The 25,392-nt window shown below is 40.5% G+C and overlaps 2 protein-coding genes across 7 annotated transcripts in view; both read left to right on the forward strand.

Annotated features, from left to right (window-relative positions):
• Positions 1 to 345: 345 nt before the first annotated feature.
• Positions 346 to 8,830, forward strand: LOC146572304 (monocyte to macrophage differentiation factor 2-like). The gene is made up of 7 exons (XM_085276344.1): positions 346 to 769; positions 5,734 to 5,815; positions 6,033 to 6,193; positions 6,348 to 6,422; positions 8,150 to 8,251; positions 8,394 to 8,463; positions 8,554 to 8,830. The coding sequence occupies exons 1-7, from the start codon at positions 756 to 758 to the stop codon at positions 8,758 to 8,760; spliced, it is 711 nt and encodes a 236-aa protein (XP_085132470.1). The 5' UTR covers positions 346 to 755; the 3' UTR covers positions 8,761 to 8,830.
• A 4,924-nt stretch (positions 8,831 to 13,754) lies between these two features.
• Positions 13,755 to 25,392, forward strand: part of radil (Ras association and DIL domains) — a 31,086-nt gene continuing 19,448 nt past the window's right edge. For 5 of the 6 annotated variants that reach the window (XM_085276335.1, XM_085276337.1, XM_085276338.1 and 2 more), the window contains exons 1-4: positions 13,755 to 14,047; positions 16,289 to 16,386; positions 17,334 to 17,448; positions 18,781 to 19,294. In XM_085276335.1, coding sequence (XP_085132461.1) covers positions 17,365 to 17,448; positions 18,781 to 19,294 — 598 coding nt within the window. In that variant the 5' untranslated portion in view covers positions 13,755 to 14,047; positions 16,289 to 16,386; positions 17,334 to 17,364. Of the gene's footprint in view, positions 14,953 to 16,288; positions 16,387 to 17,333; positions 17,449 to 18,780; positions 19,295 to 25,392 lie in introns of all 6 variants that reach the window. The other variant, XM_085276336.1, reaches the window with a different exon arrangement.

Here is a 25,392-nt window from a genome sequence, read left to right on the forward strand (position 1 = left end):
ATCTTGTATATTCAAGATATCTGGTTCTTTATTAAAAAGCGACAGTCCACATATTAGCAGCAAAAGTCTCTATGTGTCTCAAGGAAGACTGAAGACCCAGCCAGATGACATCACAGTGACGTCACGGGGTTATATTGTTCATACCTGGTAAAACGCCGCGCAGACTAGGAGCCGTAGCTGAGTGTCGCTTTAAATAATCCTCCTCTGACTCGATAATTAGATGCGTTAACGTCGTCGCCTTATTACATAATACCAGTCCCTGAGAGCGCGCCTGCGCCTCCACCTAGAGACCACAGCAGGAACTGCAGGCACGACTTGCCTCTGAATCAGCCCCTCATCACAGAATGATGTGGCAGCCTTCAGTGATGAAGAACAGCCCCCCTCACCGAGTCGTGATGAGGTGAACCGGCGGGGAGAGAGAGAGAAAGACAGAGAGAGAGAAAGAGCGAGCAAGCATCAGCACCGACTGAGACTCATCCCCTCGTCCCCCCACTGACGCCCACACTTCCGGACTGGACCCTCTGGAGGCGGCTGGGTCGGGATGCATGCGTCTCCCAGTGCTGCTTGAGATGTGGATAAGACGACGACGGTGAAAAGGCGACGTGCTCGTTACCTTCCATTAAACCTCCTCGCTGCAGATCTGAACGCTGAACTAATCAATTATCGGCGGCCAACTCGCCCATCACTCACAGGGGGGATTCAGGCTTTGGCCACACTGTCTGTCTGCCGTCAACTGTTGCCTATTTCCTCTGTAAATGAATCTTGTAAGGTGGGTGAGCTCATTCAATATACGGTTAGAGACTGGAGATGAACAGAAAGGCTGCTTTTTGGTAGTGATGATGATGATGAGGTCCAGGATGCTCATTGGGAACCAGCTGTAAATAACTCATATGTATTTTCTGCATGTCTCATAATTAGTGATGTATCTTTTTCAAATTTCTATATTCAAGCTCAGGATTTCTTTTATTTCTTATTTTATTTTAAGCAAACACACAACCTGCCACTTCCCCCTTCTCTTCATCTTGCTACTTCTTCCTTTTTCCTCTTTCCCTGTGATCTTTGTGACACAGAGGAAAGGCCACCCCCTCCTCTTCCTCAGCCTTTTCAACTTTATTTAATATCTGGCACACAGAAGCCAACTGGATCTAGGCTGAGGCTGTCCCGAGGACAAACGAAGTAGACCAATGTTGCAACTCAGAATTATTTTCATTCTCAGCTCATGCTCTGCTAATCTGCTGACTGCTTTTATGCTATGAATCAGCTGATCATCTGTTCTGTTCGCTGTCCATTACAACTTCCACACTCTGAGTTATATGTTTAGTGGTCTTGTTTTTAGCTCCAAACCCAACCAAACTGAATTGATGTTAAAAAAAAATGCTTCCAAAATAGAGTCATAGGTATATATAGAGAGATACTTTATTATTATTATTATTTGCTTCAAAAAATAGGCCAACTGAGGCAATTGTGGGAGTAGTATTTGTTCCATCTCGCGAGCAGAGACTGTAATTCCCACAGCTCACACATGAAGTCATGTGTGCCACATTATGGGCTGAGGCGAAATTATCATGCTGCTTCTTTTAATCAGATATGATGTCAGTTGTCTTTTATGAGTACATCACAGCTAAATATATTTTTAGCTGTTTCACAATGCAGGGCACTTTAAGGAAGCGTGTGGTGGTTACTTTTGTTATGTAACATTTCTAGATTCATTTATTCATTCAAGCGCTGTCGAACATGTACCCGTCACAACTTCCTGCCACAGGACCCGGGCTGGCTTTTTCTAAGAAAACACCAAAACGATTAAATGATTCAATCAAGACGTCAGAGGAGCCTTAACAAAAAAAAAACAGAATGAAATTTCCAGTGGTTTATCTTCACAGCTGTGACTAACTGCAGCTTCTCTATGTTGTGTATCAGTTTAAAAAAGAAATGTTTTTGGCCTTTGGATGTATTAGCGTGACAAGACGGGGGGTAATCTCAAAAGTTTTGAAATAGCTGATAGATCAGATTTTCCCAGCTTTTTGCAGTTAGGTTTACTAGGATATATAGCTTAAATGATCAGATTTTAATCACCATTGTGGTTCTTTAATCTATATACTGTCTAATTTAATCCAAGACCTGTTTGATTTACAGTGCTATAACAAAGAAAAACAGTTATATGGCAACTGTTTTCAGCAGTGTGTGGATGTTAACTTTATTATAGATTTACATAATAGCACAAAGACCCATGAAGTAAAGCAGTGTTAATTCATGTCCTGTGTTAACTGGACCGAGGTCTTCATGGTTCATTTAGACCACAGAGACGCAGAGATGTCACGGGGTTTCCACAGCTCTGCTCTGCCCCATGAGTGAGTCCCTCTGCCTGGCCTCTGGCCTGCTAATTATCAGCCAGCTTGATAAAGTCATTAATGACCTGACCAGGCCTGCTGGGCCTGGCACTGACACACACTTGTATGTGTGCGCACTACAGAGAGTAAGCCAGACAGTGTGAGGCCAGTGTTGGATACAGGGTGGGGAAGTCTTTTATTTGGGACAAGAGGGTGTTTCTGGGCTGGGCCGGTTAGTATTAATAGCTCCTAATGAGTGTCACTCTGAAAAACAAAGCAGCAAATGGAGGAGAAAGGGAAGTGAAAGGTGCTGCCATCCTTTTTACATCATCTTTCTTTAGTTCTCCTTGTGTATATATGTTCATGAAGGATCATGAATGTCTTATCAGCATTTTGACAACAACCACGCATATACCCACAGCTGTGATATTCCTCTTTTTAGATTATTTAGAAGTATTGTTTCTGCAGCCGCATGCATGCACAGCTCCTCAGATAGACAGCATAATTAGCTGTTGGGGGCATTTCATAAAAACAAATGGATTCTTTGAGGTTCTGAGCGGTATTCCCTTTCCTTCTTTTTCATGTCTTACGACTTACAACATGTGGATGTGCACATGCTTACATTTTGTGTGTCTGCAAAGACATCATTTGCCTTCCCTGCATGTTAATTTCATCATTGGGAAGCAGAGAGGAGCCATGGTGGGGGAACGGGAGAGGGAGGAGGAAAGAGAGGCGAAGAAAGAAAGATGAAAGCAGCGAGGAGTTTTCTGTTGTAGGGAAGAGGGGAGGACAATCCCTGCCTGTGGTTTCCATGACAACAGTGACATCACTGTCAGGGTGCTACCTCCTGAACTGTTTGAGTTTCTGTACTGAGTGTTCGCAATCAAACGAACAGATCGGAGTGTGCGTGTGTATGTGAGAAAATGTGGGCATGGCTGTATGTGTGAGCCGTTTCTGAAAGAGATCAAACCTCTGCTTCAGTCGCTCTGTGGTTACCCACTGTTGCCAGGCAACGGCAGTCATGGCAACAAGTTGAAGCATGTAGTAGCGTTGCTAAGCGAAACAAGAGGGTGGGGTGGATTGTTAGCATTGAGATACAAGTGGGTTTAAATATCATACACAGTAAATATGGTCTGCAGCTTAATTCTACAAAGTCCTATTAAAGTGGACCCATTACTCTTGTTACATAAATTCTGTTGCAATGCCAGATGCTCATTACAAACATGGACAAAGCCTCAAATAATTACATTAGTGTATGTACAACAAATGTTGGCCAATAGCTCAGGCTTCAGACTGACTTTTTTTTACCCTTGATTCTGTATCATGTCAGTGAGAGTAGATAACCTAATTTGATCATCCTGACGCACTCCCAGGCTTGGCTGTTAGACTCAAAGCCCCGCCCACCTGTTGTTCAAACCTTGTGAGGAGCAGTCTATTAGAAAACAGTTGGCGTAAAGCGAGAACAGCTTGTTTCAGTCAAAGGATGAGTTAAGTGTAAGGAAAAAAGGAACATATTGAAATATGGATTATGCAAAGAGTCCAATTTTATTTTATTTTTTTAAACTGACCTTTAAGCAAGCAACATGTGCTCCATAAACCCCAGTAACATCCGAGGTATATTTCAAAACAACACCTAACAGCTTAAACTGAAATACCCATTTCTATAGAATACATATTTCATTAAATATTGCCATAAATTCAGACTGAGAATTTTTTGGAGTGTGTGTGTGAAATTTTTTTAATGCCAAATTACATGTACTGTTTCTGTTATATTTACTTATAAAGGAAAGAGTAAAGTTAATGAGTAAATAATTACAAAACAGCAATATTGCTTAAAATTCAAATTTTGCATATTTGCATAAATGACCACTAAGTCTGAACAGATCCATTTGTATGATAGAGACCTTTGGCTTCGGTTAATGAGCGACCCAGTTTGTATGTATTTTTAAGTGTAGATGTTAAGATGATGAAGCATTTAAATGTGAGCAAATGTGAAATGTGTCATTTGCATAAATGCTGCTGCCTGTAATAAAAAGAAAGGTAGCACTTTATAGTACAGCTCAGTAATAACATGATAATAGTGGTGTAATAATCAAAAATTTGTAATGCACAGTTAAAAAAACTGTCCAAAGAGCTGCACAAAACAATAAAAACTTCAAAAATAATAGTACAAGATCACAAATTTAAATGTGCCCGCAATACAAAATAACCACCACCAGTTTCAGATTATGAACCCAAGAATACCATGAAATACAGCTATGTTTTCAGATTTAAAGACGGCAATAATTGGAGCACTTGCAATGAACACAGGAAGCTGGTTCCACGATGATGGATGCAACTGAGAAAGTCCTTCCATCTGTTTGAGCCCAGAACAGAGAACACGAAGTCAGAGCTTGTCACTATATCTAAGAAAAGAGGGATTGTGTGAAGGTGAATAAGAGAAATCATATAGGTGAGTGCCTGACCAGTGAGAGCTTTAAAAACTATTTATACATCTTGAATTTAATTCTTAAATGGAAAGGGACAAAATGTAGTGAAGCCATTATGGGAATGATATGATCTAATTTCTTAGCACCAGTTAAGTCTAGATGCAGCATTTTGAAGTAACTGGAGGCAAGATAGAAACTTCTAAAGGAGACCACAATACAGCAAATTATAACAACAGGCAACAGGCTCGAATTACTTTTTCTGTGTAAGGATTAAATAGAAAATACTTGAAATATTTGACGATAAAGCTCTGTTTTGACAACAGATGACAATTTGTTTGTTAAAATGTAGCTCAGGATCCAGATTCTTCACATGAGACTTAACACAGAGAGAGAGGGGACACAGTTTATAAGGAAGAGAAAAAGCACCTCCCAATTTATAGGAACTAAGAATGAATGAATTGGCTCTTGATTTCCATTAAGGATTCAAGAAGAGGAGTTATAGAGCCAGGAAAAGTGAACCCAAAACAGACACTTGGGGGACTCCGTAAAAAATAGGAGTGAACTCAGGAGACAGGAAAGGAAGGCTCTGTGTTTAAGATGGGAATTAAATTGTTTCAAAGCCATAACTTTAATACCTGGCTTTAAATCCAGACTGGACAGGTCCCAGAAGGCCAGTGGAATTTAAAAAGAGTAATAACTGGGAGCAAACTACCTTGCTGTGTGAAAAAGGAGATAATAACCACATAATACTAACCTTCATGCATATAATTAGAAGATAATATACAATAGCCTATTGATGAGCAATGGGAAATGATCATTTTAATACACACAGGTTATCAAACTGTTAACAAAATTTTACTGTGTTGTCACTAACTGGAATTATCACCACATCATTACCACCCTAGTTATTACACTATTATATAAATTTCAGCTAAGTATTGCACAGTAAAATTGTTAATAAATGTGATCATTTGCAGGTATATGAACAATCGTGTTCCTCCTAGCAAGAGATACCAGCCCACCGAATATGAGCATGCTGCCAATTGTGCCACGCATGCGGTAAATGCACACACACACACACACACACACACACACACACACACACACACACACACACACACACACACACACACACAGAAAGTGATCATTAAACCCAGTGAAAATAAGAAAAATCATCATTACATAACATCAGCAGCATCATGCTCGTGTTTACAGTCAGTCCTGCCTGCCTGCCTCTTTGTGCCTCATGTTTCATTTATGCTATGAATTCATTTAGTTGTGGATAATCCCCAGCCTGCTGGGAAGCTCAGTGTTGCACTTCCAGTCAGAGGACCAATGGGAGCGGCTGTCAGCCTGGGTGTATGGGGCGGGGCTCAGCTCACTCTTCATCATCTCCACCCTCTTCCACACTGTGGCCTGGAAGAAGAGCCACTTACGGTATATACTTATATACACACACCCACATATATACATTGTAGCACAATATCTGTGATGCATTGGATTATTTTAAATATATCATTTTTAATAATGATGTTTCATATCTAAACAGTGTCACTGAGTCGTTTCTGAGCTGTTTCTGCTCCCTCTTCAGGTCTGTGGAGCAGTGTTTTCACATGTGTGACAGGATGGTGATCTATTTCTTCATCGCTGCTTCCTACGCCCCTTGGTAAACAAACTAGCCTGCTAGGCGTGTGTGGGTGTGTGTAAACTGTATATATAAGTAAGTACATTATTCAAATTTTATTTATATAGCTCATTTCAACACTTGTGGTACAAGGGGCTCTGAATATGAATAAACACACAAAAGATGATTAAAATCAACATAACAGCAACAGACATAACACAGAACCCCCAACAACCACCACCTCCAGCACATATTACAGATAGCAAATAGTGTTTCCAATAACTGGCACTCAGAGAGTGTTTGTTGAGCTAACTGCAAGGAAACTAATCCTCAGTCTGGGTCCGTTGTGAGAAAACCTATGCACCCTCCTGTTGTCAGTCATGATTAAGTTACATAGACTGTAAATAAAAGATGACATTATTATTATCTCCCCCCCCCCCCCCTTATTTTCTTTTTAATCAAATGTGACAAGCAAGTGGATCTGACTTAAAATTGGTGTTAACGGTGAAAACTGCTCTACGCGGTTTACAAAGCGTCCATTAGTTCTGATTGGATTTCATGTCATCAGAAGATTTTCATTTTCATCTCATTTTTATTTGGAGGCAAAAGTGTCAATACGTTTTAGCCTGGTTTTTGTCCTGTTTTGTGTTTCTGTTTTGTTTAGTTATTATCTTGTTTTTATAAGGGTGGCTGTAGCTCAGGCGGTAGAGCAGGTCATCTACTGATCGGAAGGTTGGTGGTTCGATTCCTGGCTTCCCCTAGTCTGCATGCCAAATATCCTTGGGCAAGATACTAACCCCAAATTGCTCTCCGATCCATCCATCGGAGTATGAGTGTGTGAATGCTACTTAGAAAGCACTAAGAACAATGTGCTTGTGTGAATGGGTGAATGCACAAGTTGTGTAAAGCGCTTTGAGTGCTCAGAAGAGTAGAAAAGCGCTATATAAGATCCATTTACCATAAGAAAAAAAAGGTTGGTGGTGAAAATTATTGGTCAGCGAAATTAAAACTGCTGAAAACACTGCAAACTTAGGATCTTATCAGTGACAAGTTAGCCAAAGCATATCCTGTTTTATGAGCTGATTGGAATAATAGTTTAAAAAATAAACATCATGCTGTATTTTAAAAGATCTGCAATTAGAAGATGAATCCATGAGATTTCGTCATGCATTGTCAAAGGTATGTGCCTTTTTTGACGTGACGCTGTGCGCCACGTTATTGTTTACATGACATTAATTTCTAAAATAGTGGATATAGACAAACTACCATTGCTGTTACTCTGACTATCTGCAGTTTTACGGCAGTTTTACGTGTGTATATCTAAGTATACACACGTAAAACAGCAATTATTGTCCCTCCATTTAGAACGACAGAGGCGTTCGAAGTTCACTCGGGCGCCTCTACATTCAACACAGACGCTGTCACAACCCAAATCCCAACGTCGGTTTTGAATAAATTTACTTTTTTGAAAATTTTTAATTTATGTACGCTATATGCATTTTGTTCATTCCTAAGTTGTGATTCTATACCAATCAAAATACTGTCTTTAATAATTAACATTTGAAATGCTGAAGGCGTTTCAAAATTAGCTGCTTTTCCAGCAAAACAAAAACTTTACTGAAGTACTTAAGGTTTTGTAAGGGTACAAAACCCTGTTTAGTCTTTCCCTCCCTTTTATTTTTAGCGTTTACATGTGGACAGAGATATTTTTTCAAAACTGCATGTGTAGATGGCATTTTTTTTGATTGATTGATTGATTTTTTCAACAGGCTAAACCTGCGAGAGCTGGGTCCCTGGGCGTGTCACATGCGCTGGTTAGTTTGGGTCATGGCGTCTTTTGGAACCACCTACGTCTTCTTCTTCCATGAGAGGTCTGCTCACATATTTATTTTCTTAGTATGTCAAATATTTAAACTTCTTTTAAAATTGATTAAGCTTTTTCCAAGCTGTTATTAAGATTGCCTAACTTTACGCTCAGTAACACCTGTGCTCAGTAACCCATTGCTGTCATAGGTATAAGCTCATGGAGTTGATCTGCTACACAGTGATGGGAGTTTTTCCTGCCCTGGTCATCCTCTCAATGGTGAGGCCACTCACATTTTCTGCTGCTTGATTGGGTTTAAAATGACCCATTAAACAGTTTAAAAATAATAAACTTAATGCCTCTTCTCAGCCGGAGCAGTCCGGGTTGTGTGAGCTGCTGGTCGGCGGGGCCTGCTACTGTTTGGGGATAGTCTTCTTCAAAAGTGACGGCATTGTCCCATTCGCTCACGCTATTTGGCACATGTTTGTAGCTATGGGAGCGGCCATACATTACTACGCCATCTGGAAGTACCTCTACGCCCAGCCACCCAACCACCAGGTCCACACCTCCAGATGACATCAGCACTGACCTCACAGGAAGTAACTCCTGTTTTTGAGCGGATACGAGGGGCTGTCCACATTCAGGGGCTGCCTCATGTTGAAGGTGGGGGGATGGGGGGTGGGGGGTGGGGGTAAACATGCACTTTTCAGTGTGACAGAAACCAAAACTAATGGTGCATTCAGGTCCCTCTCATCAGTTCGAAATGTCTAACATTTCCATGTTTATCACCAAAAAGTTGCCTTCAAGCAGCCAGTGAATGAATGGGTAAAACGGGTCCAAATCCAAATTAAATCTTTTGCATCGTCTTCACACTCCTACTTTTCTAAAAATAGCACCTTTAAAAAGCAATTTAAACTACTTTACTTTTTCTTTGAGGATAAAATAAAATCACATCAGTGTGCTGAAATAGTATAAAATAATGTAATGGAATACAGCACAGTGTGAAACACAAAGAAATACTTTAAGCCCTGTTTTAAGACAACAGTTAATTCATGCAGGTCTTGCAATTTTGCTTTGTTTTGCAGGTACTTCTCCTTGTTTAGCTTTGAATCTGGGACAGGAAGTACAGCTGGCCTAGATAATGACTGATGGAGTCAAAGATGTGAGACCTTAATGTGACAGCTTTGATTCAGTCTGAGGCAAAGCCCAGTGTGGAAAATATTCATGAAACACTTCCCCGCTTCTTGGAAAACTCAGAAAAAAACTCATGTGTCTGTATCAGTATTTTATTCATTCAGATCTTCTGCCGTCTGAATTTTAGACAGGAAGTTAATCAACCCTTTTTAATTTAATTCTTACTAACCGATGACCAACTGAATCCAGTTACCTCCAGTGATGCAATACCTCTTGACGTTCTGAGCTGAGAGGGCAATCAAATGCACCATTTAGCGGTTAATTATCACGTTTGGTATACATGAAGGATAAATATGGTGAATCTGAACTTCAAGGCTGGCAGCTCCTGAACTGGGACCCCCCCCCCCTCCCCAAGATCATTTTAGTTTTACACTTCTAACAGTATTTTCCAGGACTTTGGTTTCAGGGGTTAATCACTATTCTCGGAGATTTCTCTCTGTGCCGTGCGCGCCCAGATTTAGTGTGCAGAAGCGGAATTGAGGGCATTGTCTATTTGTCAAGAGGAAGATCACTATTAAAATTGGCAGACTCGACTCATGAGATTAATTTTAGTGTTTTTAGTTTGATTACACTAAGCAGGCTGCAACATCAGTAATTTACTATTCCCAATTCAGAGCTCTAGATAGTATTATTACTGCTATTGTTATTAGATGTGCTATCTACACCATAGTACTCTGTATGATTTTAACAATAGCTGCTTAAGTCGGTGACTTCCTGTGAAGTTTTTTAAACATGATCGTAGAGGTTTTTTTCTTTTTCTTAAGTTTAACACTCAGATATTTGTAGTTTTAGTCTTGGAGACTTTTACTCGTGTGCTTCCACATATACCAGTCGCCACACTTTCGATTTTTGAGCATAAACACTGAATTCTAATACTGTTGTCGATTAGGTTTAGTACGTGAAGATACAGTATTTATCAGAGACATACAGTACATGCCGACTTCATCTATATTTTCTTCTGATCTTCTCGTTGTGTTACTCGATCATCTTCTCAGTCTTCATCCTAAACGAATGGAAAACAGCTGATAGCTACAACATGGTTGGAGCTCAAACCACTGTCTGATTCAGCACTGCCAGAAGACTTACTGCCGTTAACCGATAGCACACTACTACCATATATGTATGTTTCACACTTGAAAGGAAACTGAAGCTATAGTATTGTTGAACAATCTGGCCCGATAATAAAGGCATCTCAGGTGCGTGTGTGTGTGTGTGTGCTCGCGCGCGTGTGCTCGCGTGTGTGTGTGTTTGCCCAAGTGTTTGTGCCTGTGTGTATCCTATACTATCTGACTACCATGAATCCAAAGCCTCTAACTGGCTGAGTCTATGTTTACACATGAATGCATGTACCTTGAACACATCAAAATATATCTGAAACATGTATGTATTCTTAGCGTCGAGTTGTACGTGCTGCTTCGTGGTTTAAAGGACGAAGCAGAGTGTGATTAATGTGGCGAGAGGATTTTAAAAGGTCGAAGCAGCTGGTATTTAAGGGTTGTCAAAAAAAACTTTTTCATTATAGTTTCACTGCAGTATGTCGGATCATCTGGGCTTAAAAGTCCAAGGAAGCCACATTAAAAAGGACCACTGCAGCTGCTATGGTTGTTTGCAGCTCTAAGCAAATAAATGCATTTTATTTATTTATTTATTTATTTATATGCTGGCACCTCCCCATACAGCTTCACCTGCTCACTCACAGCTGCCCCAGAAGTTTTCTGCAAGTTTTACATATATGGATTTACATAATGGATAGAAAAGATTTCAAATCTTTACACCTGGACTCTTTACCCCTTGAAAGCCCGCTAGCAGTAACCCTTAAAGCTCTTTTCTGTCATGTTTCAGGGCTGCTTATAGAACAAAATGACTGGGCGTACATCAGAAGTCAGGTCGTATCTGCCTGTGTAGCTACCTGGGAAAACCTGGAAACTGCCTGTTTGAACTATGAAATAAATGCCAGAAATTTTTAATTTTTTGAAAAAGTAGAGTTTATTGAACAATCTGACAAAAGTTTTAATTTGTATCATTTGTCAAAAAAAACAAAACAAAAAGCAGAAACACTGACACTGACTAAAAAAATCTCACAACAGCTGATGTATTAGATATGACACACTTAGCATTACAGGGCTAGTAGTCGTCAGAAGGTGTGAAAACTGGTCATTAAGGGCAGAGGGGAGGTCGTTTGTACTTCAATAACACTTTAAGCGACGCTGCACAACCCCCTAAATTTGCTGCAAAACTCTGCAAAAGTTTGCATTTGGAGTTAAATCCATCACTGTGATGAGCACTTATGAAATGCTGTTTATTTGCCCGTGCAAGTGTAGTAGGTCATGAGGTAACGCATAAGGTGAGCGTTACCTTTAAATGTTGAGGTCGACACACAAACCTGGATTCAGATCCAAACCGCAGCTCAGTTTTTCCTCTATCGCTCAACGTGTTTTAAGGATAAGCCTCTAACTAGTGGACAAAAACTGACAACCAGCACAAAACTGGACTGAAAACAAGTTATTTTATAATATCACCTTGTTTGTGTAGCCACTGTTGCCTCAAGACATCTAATAATCATTCTTCATTCTATACTGAAGGGTCCAAAAACAACACGATGACACCAAACCTTGAATAAAAGTGATAAAATAGTCTGAGGGTGACACAATACTTTATCATTTTGTACATTTGAGACCCTAGCATGAAGGGGAGTGCGTTTGTCGCACGGTGGATATCTTATTTAAAACTGAAACAGAGTTACTCTGGAGTATTCGTGCTCTCAGTGTTTACTCGAGTCTCTGGGATGAACCAAACAACTGAGAGAGTTTACAGTTTGTCTTGTATCCAAGCCAGGTCTGGCTGCGGTGAGATAAAGTAAAGGATTTGATGTGTGTCTTGTCTTGATTACAGTATGTGTCTCATTCAGACATACACCCCACCTGCCTTTGTAAAGATCTTTATAACAGCGTCCGCGAAGCCTCGTGGACCCTCTGTATATTATTTATAGACGCTCTGTGATTGTGGAGCTGCTGACTCTGTTCTCAGTCCTGCTGGTGTTTCCTTTCTCGTCCTACAGGACTGATTATATTATCTCACCCTTATTCTAGTTTTCATATTGGTTATTGTGTCTGTGGTGCTTTTTGTGCTGTGATAAGCCGATATGATGCCAACAATGCTTTTATCTTTTCTATTTCTCTTGTAATAAAAAAGCTTTTTTCATGCATTTTTATGTCGTTTTTTATAGTGTTTCACCTTTTTTGTAGCTCATGTAAGAAAAAAAGGTTATTTTCACAAGTAGTTTTGTTACACCAAAAACATATTACAAAATGAGCTCCAGATGTATCTAAACTACATTATAGCGACCAGTCTGTCCTTTGATCTTGTTTCATACCACTTTAATTCAATCAAGAGTCATTCTCAAGGAGACTGAAATAAATTGAGGCAGACTTATTTTATATAATTAGCCTCATATGAGGAGAGGAAATGAGACACCAGAAGAAGGGGGAAAAAAGAAGGTAAACATACAGTCACAATAAAAAACAAAGTACAGAAATTATGAGGTTTTACATGTTGATACATAATAAAAAACAATCTGGTCCACAGAAGGTCTTAAAACTAGGTAAATCCAATAAGAAAATAAAATATTTACAACACTATGCAGAAGAGTGTGAAAAAGTAAGTGCACCCATACTGCGGCTACATGAATTAAGAGGGTAAGTGGGGGCAGGTGCCGCTAATCAAATGCACCAATAGGCTGAACTCTATTCTGCTCAATAATAATTTTATCTCTTTATAATCTTATTGGTGTGGTGTGGCCCCCCACAGCAGTCCCAGTTTTCTAATGGGGTAATTTTTAAGCCCACCCCTGTACTTAACTGAACACCAGCAAGTGTGAGCATCTCTATGAAAGTAGGGGTTCTCTTACTCTGCCAGAAAGGACAGACATTAGTGATAATCTTAAGAGGAAAGAACTGCTCTGGGAAGTCCATCATTCCACAGCAAGAATTTTGGCTTTTGTGTTTATTTTGTAAATAAATCATGACACTGTGCAGTATCTCATGTTGATGTTCATCTGGGGTTGTATAAGTCATTTTAAGGTAAGGATTTTAGTAAGGATTCGATCATTTCTATTATATATTATATATAGGGTGCAATACTTTCCACGACTGCAGATCTATTATCAAGACGATTACCCTATTTTATTTTTTAAGTGGAATATATAAAACCACGCGTTAAAAGACCACGTTGTTTCCTTCGGATCTACCGTTGTAGTTCGTGCTAGTGCCGCCTCTGTCCGCCAGGGGGAGTCGCCTCTACACGCTCTGGTGCCAGAGCAGGTGTAGCGAGGTGAAGCATCGCGTGTGGCTCGGCTGTTTCCGTCACGGCTCGGCAGTGAACCGCTGTGGATGTGGGAATGCGGTTGCCGGAGGCTGTGGGCATTGCTGGACACTCGGCGGAGATGTACGCACGGGAGCAGGAGCCCACAGCGGCTGGCTGTCGTCCAAGTTAACGGGCTGTTTTGGGGATGTGGGTGGGACCCCCGGACGGCTGGGTGTCGCTCGGAGCAGGGGAGCTGGGTGTTCCCCCCCCCCATTTATAGAGCCTGTGATTTTCCTGCACGGTAGGGGAATAAGAGAGACACCAGGAAGGATTCCCCAGCACTATGGAGCCACGCACTGCAGACAGCGTGAGTACAAACGCACAGACACCGGCAGAGCCCCCGGGGGACTGGGCTCGCCTCTGCTGGAACCACTCATCAACTTTTCCGCGACCTATTTTATTGACAGGCAGACGCGTCGCTGCTTTCTGCTCCCCGATATGTAAAAAACAGGTTTTCTTTCTCTCTCTCTTTGTTGAGCGTTGCGCAGATGTCCAAACAACATTGAGATAAATTGATAATTAATTGTGTGTAACGACCTCGCGCAGTAACACAGACGCACCTGCTGCCGTCAGAGATCGGCTGCTGTGAGTTTTCCGCGCCGCGCCTGACGGCTCATCAGCGGATTAATTTCTGAGGATCTTCTCCTGCCTTTTGTTGCCACGGCGGTTGCTACTGACGACCAGTGAATCCAAAGTCGTAAACAGACGGACCGGCTGTAAATAACGGGCTGTCACAAGTTTAGTCCTATATTATGATGTAGGCGTGGGCTTTTTCCTTAGCGCACTGCTTAAATCTGACCTTCTGCTGGTAAAGACAAGGACAACCACAAGTCTGTGTGACATGGTTACTAAATGTAACACGACCTCCTGGGTTACTAAACGCAACCCAATTTACCAGTGCGAAAAGGTATCCCCTCCCTCTGTGTGTGTTTCTTTCTGCGTGTAGGATTGAGTTAACTGCAGCCAAGTAGCCAGATTACCATGGATTAGCTGGCATTTAAAATAGTCACGTTATCCCACCAGTCCCTGCACAGTCAGCTACAACAACACCTTTTAGGTTGCCTGCCAAATGTTTCTGCAGTAAAGGAACTTATGGTTGTAAATGGGATGCAGTTAAAACGGGTTGGATGAGGTTCTGCTTTCACCTGATGCAGCTGATTCCTGATGAGACCCCTCACTACAGGTCTAGCGGTCAAAGGAGTTCATGCAAAGGTACGAATGAAGCTGACCCACCTTAGGGGCATAGATGGGAAACAGACTTTTTAGGATGTAGGGTATTTTAAAAAGATTTGGTTGTTTGGTTGGTTGGTAGGGTAGGGGTCCTGAGGTGAAGGTCCTGAGCCACCGCTCATTTCTTTATATTTGGCTTGGAAAGGTGCAACGATTTACTGAAACGTGTTGAACAAACGTGGAAATACAGTTAGTGAAGCAAAAACACCCAGCTTTAAAGTCAATATTTGGTATGATCACCTTTATTCGTCACACAACCTGAACTCTCTTAGTTAAGCTTTCTTGTCATTTCTTCTTCAGCAATATTTCTCCAGGCTTCCTGAACGACATTCAAAGCTCTTCTTTGGAGGTCGGCTGCTTTTTGTTCTGTTTTCTGTCAAGATGATCCCCACACTGCTTCAATAATGTTGAGGTCCGGGTTCTGGGGAGGCCAATCCATGACTGAAAGTGTTCCACTGTGTGTTTTTCTATCCAAGTATGACTTTACTGCACTGATGGTGTGTTTGGGATCATTGTCATGGTATTACATGATGGATCAAAATCTGATGGTACTTTTCTGTTTTCATAATTGCATCAATTAAGACCACTTTTAAGAAAAACTGCAAAATATAAACAAAAGAGGGTTGGCTCAAGATTTTTGCACAATACTGTATATATACAAATTAAATATAAAAATAAAGAAAATCCATTTGAATAATTTAGCAGTGTTTTTAAGTGCGGGTTTTAGGCTTTCAATGTGGTGATTTGCTGCTTTACTCTGTTCTTTGTAAATTAAAAATAAATAAATTAATAAATGTGCTTCCAAGTAGTCAGCCTTAGGTCATTTATGTTCTGTGATTGTTTTATTTAGTTAGTTTATTTAGTTTTATTTAAAAAAAATTAAATGCACAAAAAAGCATTATTCTAATATACTAAAAAAACAAGTAGTTGCAGAGAGAAAACTCTGTGTGCCATATGGGTCTGTTTGCTGTGCACACTATATAATCTACACAAAAATAATCTATTAAGTGTTTATTCGTTTATTTTGTTAAACATAACAACCACTGCAGACACTGCTTGATTTTCAAAAAGGCAGTTTCATTGCAGTATTCAGTGTTCCCCTTCAGCACAGAGCCAGAGTCCTGGTCGGCCTTTTTTTTTTTTTTCAACCAAGCCATAGTCAAGAGTCTGACGTGAAAACAGCTTAGTGCTTTCAATGAAATTATTAAAAAGCTAAAAGCAGACGGTATTATTTAATCCCAGAGGACGTAGACGGGCTGTTAATGATGAATGGGATCCTTCAGCTTTGACCTGAACATCATCTGTTTTATTTTTCCAGCGTGAAAGGTGACAGTGAAATGAATTGCAGAGCATATGACAATCAGCTGTACACACTGTGCTGCTGCACATAGAGGCAAAAATACTATCTGCATCAAGGTACTCACCACACACACACACACACACACACACACACACACACACACACACACACACAGAGAGAGTTTTGTGTTTGTTTTTGTCTTCATGGTCTGTTTACAGTGGATACATTTAGATTTTCTTTATCGTCACCAGCTACAGATATTATGTGTTTGATGTAGTTGTATGTCGAGTGTTATTGCATGTTTTTCTCATATTTGTGTGCATTTAATTTGGAAATTAGGCATGCACTGATCCAGCTATTTCCATTTCAGATATTATATTGTTATCTTCCCTTCTGGTATCTTCGGATACAGTTGCTACAGATACAGATCTAATTTAGTACCAGTGTTAGATTAATAAGCTGTGTTCCTCACTGTGATGAAGACACCGGGAGCCATTCTTTTAAATGTAGGCAACCTCAAGCTCAAACAGTTTTAAGAAGTTAATAAAATGAAGAATAAAAAAAAAGGGTTTTATTATTTGCACTAGTAGCTCAGTGTGAGAGTCTTTACTGTGTACTGGTGTTATTTATGGTTACTCTAGTTTCTGCTTTTCCTGCTCCCAGTCTCACTGTGACTGCATCTCCTTCACAAGTGTGTGTGGAGCTGGTTGGTGTCAGGTGAAGTGGAACAATAGCAATCAAGTTGACAGCAATATGTCATGTTGACTGTAAGTGCAATACAAGTTTCACAGCAAGAGTTAAACTGTAGCAAACATGCAAAGAAAACTTTGAAATGACTTTAAATTGATGCACTACTGCTGACTCGTTCCAGGATAGAATTAAAAAGAATAGACTGGCTCCTTAGAACGGGCCAGTGAACTGATATCTAGTCCAGGTTTTTGAGTCAAGATCGGCTGGATATTCGATCCAAATATCGGATCGGTGCATCCCAACGTCAAACATCTAATTCCTGTGCATCAAATTAGGAACAAAGCATCTAAAAGTGTGTGTTCTTACTCACCAGTTGTGGAGTCTGTGAAGCTAACCGCAGCATCATGTTCTACGGTTCTTCTTCTGGGGCGAGTATGTCCCTGCCGTCCAAGAGCCGCTTGAAACGTCAGAGCAGGACCTTCACACAGGTACTCACGCACAAACACTCGGCATTTACAAACATACTCACAGAAGAAAGCTTCAAAACGGAGGTCAAAATAACTGATTAAAACAAATAAAGTGAAATAATAGTGGTTGCTTATTTGATGTATCGTGAACACTTAGTGTCAGTTTAGCTTATATCCCAGCTGCATTCTCCTCCGATGTGTGAAAACTCTTCATCGTGAATTTCACTTTGCTTAGAGGTCTAAAAAAATACATGCATCAAATATGATTCAGTTGGCTTTAAAAGGTTAAAAAAGAAGGCGGCTGGCCTTCTGTTTATCATGTACACCATCATATCGGGTGAGGTGCTAAAAAAGGCCTGGTTCATTACCATCACTGGAGGTTAAGGCTAAAACCATTGTGAGACCTTGTCGCCAACCCATCATGTGACCTATTGAGGTCACCTGGGATGGTATTTCAAGACTACATCGCAGGGGGCTGATAGCTGGCGTTTTGGGCCACCACCTCTGCTCAGTGATGGTCGTTCACAGTGGACATAGCTGGACTCCTTTACTCCTCTTTCAAAACCATCTGTCTTTTCGGTCCAAAAGGTGAACAGTGGCATTCTCGAAGAAGGGTCCTCTGTTCTTTAGGTGCTGGTGTACAGCTGCACTTTAAGGACAAGTGCAAAGTTTAAGGTTTAAAGGATCTCGGTGGTGAAGTCGCAAACGTGCAAGGGATAAAAATGAAGCTTTGAATGGAGAGCAAAATCTAAGAGCACCATAGATGTTAATGAGAGGACGACCTTGTAGAGGGCAACCCCCAAATCTGTAAATACAGCCTGGTTTTCTCTGCTTCATCAGTCTCTGCTTTGTACTATATAACCGAGAAATGTCTAGAAATTCTGACCAACATGGAAGAAATACACTGCATAAACTTTTAGCACATGTAAAATAAACAACTACAGAGACTTTATGCAGCACAGTTGACTACTTAAATATCTTTATTATTTTGTATTAGGAGATATTTCAGCTCTCCATTAAAAATGGGTGTGCTTTATTTTGTGACTGTGCATGCTGGCTCACTGTCGTGACTTGGCGGGGCGCTTGATGGACCTGAGCCAAAGTCACTGTGTCACCTGTGCTTCTCTTGCTATGACAAGTCACACTGCCTGCCTTAAAAACGTGTGGTGAGCACATCTTCATCCAGTGTGCTGATGAGGATGTTTATTCCTGAGATAACATAAAGCCAAAGTCATACACGTGTGTTTTTTAATAGCTTGGATAAACATGCAGATCCTTTTAAGAAGAAACTGTACATAATGCCTGTCACTGGGTGGCCCTGCAGTACATTCACTGGTTTTGTGTGTTTGCCAGGTCCTGTACCGTACGTTAAGCTACAGAGACCGTGTTCCTACAGACACTGGAACAAACACCCGAGGGGACCGGCGCTCGACCACTGAGCCTCCGGAGCGGCCGGCTGACGACCCGGCTGAACTCTCCACTCAGAGCTCGGCCCCCGGCGTGTTGAAGATTTTCGGAGACGAAATCTGCGCCGGTGCCAACTACAAGAGCGTCCTGGCCACGCCACGCTCCAGCGCGCAGGAACTTGTGAAAGAGGCACTCGAGCGCTACTCGCTCAACAAGGATGCTGCCCACTCTTATGTCCTGTGTGATGTGATCGGACGTTTCGAGGGAGGGGGCGTGATCGGTGGGGGAGAAGGAGGAGGGTGGCGGACTGAATGCTTGCGAGCGCTGGGGGACAATGAAAAGCCGCTGTTGCTCCAAGAGCTGTGGAAACCCCGAGAAGGACACGCACGTAGGTTTGAGCTGCGCAGGAGAGCAGAGGTGGAGGAACTAAACGCTAAGGAGAAGGATACGATCACGGCTGGTGAGGAAACACACAAAGATGCACAGACACACACACCCACACAGGTAGTCAAGTACACACTCAGCAGCTGGTCTAATTCCCTTCCTTTCTTAACGTGTCAAACTCAGCAGAAAAGCACAGCTCGTTAGCTCCTCTGCAGTGTGTGTGTGTGTGTGTGTGCGCGTTCACGAGTGCAAGCGAGGGAAGATGCAGAATAAAACCTTTTGTCATAGTTATTATCCTGATGAAGATATTGTGCCTGCATATGTTTATACGGAGGTGCTGCGAGGAGGAGGTATGTAATTTAGGTTTCTATCAGAGGCACAAACTCCTGTGCTTTTTACACAAACACACACACACAGCGCAGTGTGCAGGTGAGATGCTGGACAGCTGGTCGATTGATTGAGTGAAAGCTGAAGCCTTCAAAACCGGAGGTGTGGATGGGTGTAGGCACTCTGGTGTTTTGTAATGATGACACATTTGTACTACAGTGAAACGGTATCACTTCCTATTAAAGTACCTGCACGATGCTGTGCACACCTGGGCGAGATTCTCTCTGTTCAGTAGATTCAGGAAGCTCAGGTAAACAGCAGTTATGACTTTATATCTGCAATGCAGCACTATGAACGCTGATCCACACTGAGCTGTGTACCGTTGTTGAAACCATGATGTGACCTTTTATGCGTAATTGGTTTACTGATTGATGAAAAGTTTGCCATTTACACACTCACACGCAGCAACTGTGGGTTTTTTTGGTAGAGATGGAGCGAGTATTTTCAGCCTCACTGTCACACATAGCTGCAACACATTTCTCATGAAGCATGCCAGGGTTTACTGGTTGCTATGTCAACTTACGTGCTGGCCAGAGAGTCGCTTAGTAATCTGCATGAGGCTTGTTTATGGAGGGATGTATTACCAAAGATTAAATAGCCCATAACATTTTCTAAATGTAGGCTCTCGTGAGGAAAAAAATGGATAGTGGCAAACTATCCAACTCAGAACAACAGTCACCTCGAGGCACTTTATATTGTAAGGTAAAGACCCAGCATTATTAGAAAAGAATATCCCAACAATCACTGTGGGGAAGCACTAGGTGACAGTGGGAAGGAAGAACCCCTTTTAACAGGAAGATATCTGGAGCAGAACCAGGGAGGGACAATCTGCTGTTTCTGGTTGAAGGTGAAGGAAACGAGGAGTGTTTTAGGGTGTTTTCACACCTATAGCTCATTTACTCTGGTCCAAATCAGTTGATGGGTTTGTAAGCTTGTAGCTTGTAGTTTGTTTTCACACACAAAAAAATCCAAGTCAACTCCAAGCAAACCATGTGAAAGTATTCAATCTGCTTATTGGCCACATGGGTCTGGGGTGGAGCAAGAAAAGTATATACAAGAAGAATGTCCTATGTTCATTTAGCTACTAATTGTTAGCCGTACAGCCCCTTACACATCTGCAGTACCTTGACATATCCCTACGTACTCCTGGTACTTGGGTTGGGTGGAGGTCTGATCACGTTCACACCATAAACGAACCGCTCTGGAGTTTGTTTAGAACCACACCAAGACCGCCTTCTCCAAAGGGTCTCATGTGGTTGTTTTGATCTGCACCCGAGTGTGATCGCACCAAGAGGGAAGATGAAACAGAGTGTTCAGTCTGTCTAATTTAAATTAACTAAACCCTGAAGATGTGAAAACACGCTTAAATTCAGTTCAGGGATCCTAACATTTGCTGTTCCGTCCTGTTCAGGAACTATTTTTGTCATTAATAATTTAAATGTCCAATGTTGGGCATATTTCAGAGCATTTTGGTAGTGCTGGCATCTTTGCTAGTTTAAAAAAACAGATGCGACAAGTATTATGAACAAGATTTACAAAGTAGACTTAATTTTTATTCAGTAAGACTAAAAATGAGTCACTTAGCTCATAAACTCATAAACAGGAAAGTGTTTAGAGAAGTTAAGACAGAACAGTTTTCCCACTGATATTATAGTCCTATGTCCATGTTTCATTGTGTCTGTGAGCCAGGCACATTATAAAAGGCTGACTGTCTGTATGTTAGCCCTGCGACAGATTGGCACACTATGATAGGATAGGCTCCAGCCCCTACAACCCTAAACTGAATAAGTGGAAGAGAATGGATGGATGCATGTTTTGAACCTGGACATTAAGAGCAAGCAGAGAAACTAACTAGCTTTCTAAAAAACCTATTTGGACACAAAGTTAGCAAACTCATCCTATAATCCAATTTGTCTGGTTAATCTATACAGTAGATAATTTTATGCCCTGGTGACCATTGTTTTATTTAGATAACGATTTAAAATGACTCCCCAAATATGTGCCTAGAGGGAAGACGGCTGCCTAGTGTTGAGACTTACTTCTAGAAAAGGCTTTAAAGGGATTTCAGAATGGCATGTTGTGCCTGTCTCTGGTACTGTTGGATAATTGTTTTGGTTAGTAGAGGGACGGTATTTGTGCAGACAGCAGCATAAGATCTTTAAAGCATAAGGTTGGTGGGAATTTTTTTATTTTAATTCTAAGAATTTTAATTTTAATTAAAAACCTGAGCAAACTTTTCTGAAAGGTTAGTTTATGTGGTTGATGAGAAAAATTATTGTGCTAATAGAAGTAAACTGCAATAGTCACAGACGTATCACGGTGTACGTGGAAGTTAAATACACAGGTTTTGACTACGCTAAAAGTTGTGTCAAAGGGCGTGATTACATCTGTGTACTGGGATAAGGGGACTATAGTCTGTCCCTCACTATATAATTTCTCCATTGTCATAATGTTTTCCACTTTGTTTTGTAGGATTTTAACCAGTGAAAACTCTTTATCCCATCAAATGAAAAGCATTATATGTTCTTAGCCTTAAATGTTCTACCTGCCACGCCACTGAGGTAATCTGCAGACATGACATTTCTCTTCTGCAGCATCATCCACATGAATGGGTTTAAAGCAATGATGGCACTGGTTTAAAGGGGGATTCTTACTGTCAATGTGTTCATATAACCAACAGTGAGGTTGTGGTTGGTGACTGTACTGGCCTCACTTCATTATATAAAAACAGTAACAGCTGAATGATAATTTTGTAAACAGTTATTTTTCACATCTTTCTTTTCATTGGCTAGTCACAGACATGACTTCTTCTTTGTAACTGTGCTTTTGACATTGAAGCTAATACTTTGAGTATATCGTTTAATAATCTGCCAGTTGAGGACCTGAGGCATTTGTTTCTCAAATTAGACTCTCTCATCTACTTGTCCTTTTGCTCAGTTGTTAACAGGGACCTCCCGGTTCGCTGTCTGTTCCGCTTAGAGCTAATTTGAGCTGTGCTGTCAAATGAGTGTTACAGTTTTTGTAAAAGCAAAACCAAATAACTTTTTGCTGATGCATCAAACACTGAACTAACCACATTTATCGCTCTTTTAATCAGCATGGTTAACATGATCTGTGAGCATTTTAAACTTAAATCTGGTAACACAGCGTGGGGCTGGAAATATAGACTGTACATAGGCTTGGGAAGCCCTATTTTGAATCCTCAGAGTTAGCACGTCATGTTGTTTTGGAGATACAGATACAGATATCAGCAAATTAGTGTTAAGCAGCATGATAATAGCATACTAGAAATTAACTCACCAACAGTGGAGCAGAGACTTGATGAGCACTGGCTCTCATGATGCAGTTGTTGTTTTTTTTGTCTTTCCCATAAAGTTTGAAAAGACAAACACAGCGGAGAGGTCTGATTGGGTCACTGGAATTGGCAGAGGTGATGCTCAGCACACGTAGTTCGGCTACACCTCCTTTTGTTGGCCAATCAAAAATCTGATTAAAAAAAATAAAAAGTTTAATCTCATTAAAGGCATTTCTGATCATTTAACGTTAAAGGTTAAATAAGAACAGCACTATTAGCTTTAAAAATGTTTAGTTAAAAACTCACAGAGCATTTGTAGTTGACCTAAAACATTTCAGCTGTAGTGTTTCCACTATACTGAGTTTTGGGAGGAGCAAATAGTCCACCGCACCTCCCACACCACCACCACTGCCGGACACCACCTTGTCTTTCTGTTTTCCCTGTTTACTCTGTTTTCTCTGGGCAGCAGTCGTGGAAACAGTAGCGTAGAGACTGACGCAAATAAAATTCACTACAGTGTTTGCTGTAAAGGAAGGTTAGATCAGCCAGTGCCACAGTGAGGCGCAGGGATTTTTATTTTGTTTCGGGATAAAGTGAACGCTCTGTGGCAAACACACACATTAGACTTTGTCTTTGGTTAAAATGAACAATTTATTGTTGGATTTGGCATTTTACAGGAGTTGTAAACAAATGAAGTACAAATTATCACCAGTGTTATTCTTTAATTAATTCTTCAGTGTTTTTGAGACATTTTTAGCTCTATATGGAAAAACGCAGCTTAATTCCCCTTTATATAGTGTCTGAGAGCAGCTTTATCAACTAACATATTAATGCACATGTTCATTTTCACACTAACCTTTTCTCAGTGGTGCTATAATGCTAACAGAATTCACAGCCCGAAGTCTTTTTTGTCTCTGTCTTTCACTCGTCTCTCTGTGTGTGAGGTGCATGCCCATGTGTGAAACTTCTCACACACACTTTTTGAAAACGAGATTGCACTTTAAAGGTACTCCAGGATTTTCAACGTGTACTTAGCACATCACGGCCAAATTATTTCACTTATCATTAGATGCGTAATAGCTGTAAAACCAGCTATAAATGTGTTACAAAGGTCTCGTGGCCTGGTTCAACTTCCCATGATACGCTACCACACCATCCGCTTCATCCACTGCCTCCACCTATCATTATCTTTCTGATAGATTTTAAGTTTCCAGCAACTCAGTGCATGAGCTTCAGAAACAGTGCTGGTGAATTAGCCGAGCTTTGTGATGAAATATGGTTTACTGAGCTTCTCTTTAACACAGGCTTTGTGTTGGTGTAAGCCACATATGTATAAATAAATGATAAATGAAGATATTTGATCGGGCTGCACAGTTATGAACAAAATGACTGTCACGATTATTTCGATCATTATTGAGATCGTGATTATTTTCCAAGCTTATTTAACATTTCTCCTTTTTATTCAAATAAATTCAGTTTATCTCTTTACACTAAAACCTTAACACTTTTACATTGTGCTTAATTCCTATTAATTAAAATAAGGTGTTTATTTACCTGACCTAAGTGCATCTCTGTGAAGCAAAATATAGTTCTTCACTCAGTTCAGGTTACCTGCATGATGGACGTGAATAAAACTTGTAGCAAAGTACTCGACAGGGGTGAGAGCCGTCTGTATTTCACCTGTGATGTTTTGCCACGGTATCTTGTATCTTTTGCGTTCACTACTCTTTGCATATAATTTATTTTCAGTTGCCATCACTGAATAAAATAGAATAGAATTCAACTTTATTGTCATTGCACATGTCACAAGTGCAAGGCAACGAAATGCGGTTTGGATCCATCCAGAAAGTGCTTTAGACATAATATAGATATATTACAAAATACATATTAGCAATAATATAGATATATTACAGAATGGGTCTATTATATGTATGAGGGTACAAAAATATGGGTCTATTATGGGTATGTTACAATGTACGCGATATGAAAGTATGTTATGAATATGCTATAACTATATGTACAGGCTATGAACAGGATATAAATATGAACATTATACAGAAATGTGAACTATAAAAACTATGCAGAAATATGAAATATGAACTATGCAAGTTATAAACAGTTGTAGAATTATAATTACCGTATTGTACAGAATGACTGACTCCCCCTAATTTCTAAGTATTTCCAAACGAGGTGTCTATTTTTTAGGGAGTGCTTGATTTTCTTTTACTTAGCATTTTAATAGGCGGCACATTTTCAGTATCATTCAGTCATGTTCATTTAACTGTGGGAAGTGATCAAGATTAAGATGAGTAATAATATTTCCTGATAATTAGTAATGCACTCATGATGCCTATGCTAGCTAGCCACTTCGCTCTGTGTGCTTTTTAAAAAAAATTTCAATCCACTCATGATGTAAGTAATCATGTCTTGGCTAGAGTTTGTTTCTACCAATGAACAGTTAACAGCAGTTGTTTGCAGGCTGTGAAAACAGG

The sequence above is a fragment of the Mchenga conophoros genome, linkage group LG6 (genome assembly GCF_057382185.1).
Source record: "Mchenga conophoros isolate Kocher_MC1m ecotype Shallow Benthic linkage group LG6, M_conophoros_male_GT1.1, whole genome shotgun sequence".
NCBI classification, from domain to species: Eukaryota; Metazoa; Chordata; class Actinopteri; order Cichliformes; family Cichlidae; genus Mchenga; species Mchenga conophoros.

Bases quoted from the DNA above. Each gene is read 5' to 3' on its own strand.
- LOC146572304 (XM_085276344.1), top strand. The intron at 6,423-8,149 runs GTAAACAAACTA...TTTTTTCAACAG, and splicing joins GCTGCTTCCTACGCCCCTTG to GCTAAACCTGCGAGAGCTGG. The intron at 8,252-8,393 runs GTCTGCTCACAT...TTGCTGTCATAG, and splicing joins GTCTTCTTCTTCCATGAGAG to GTATAAGCTCATGGAGTTGA.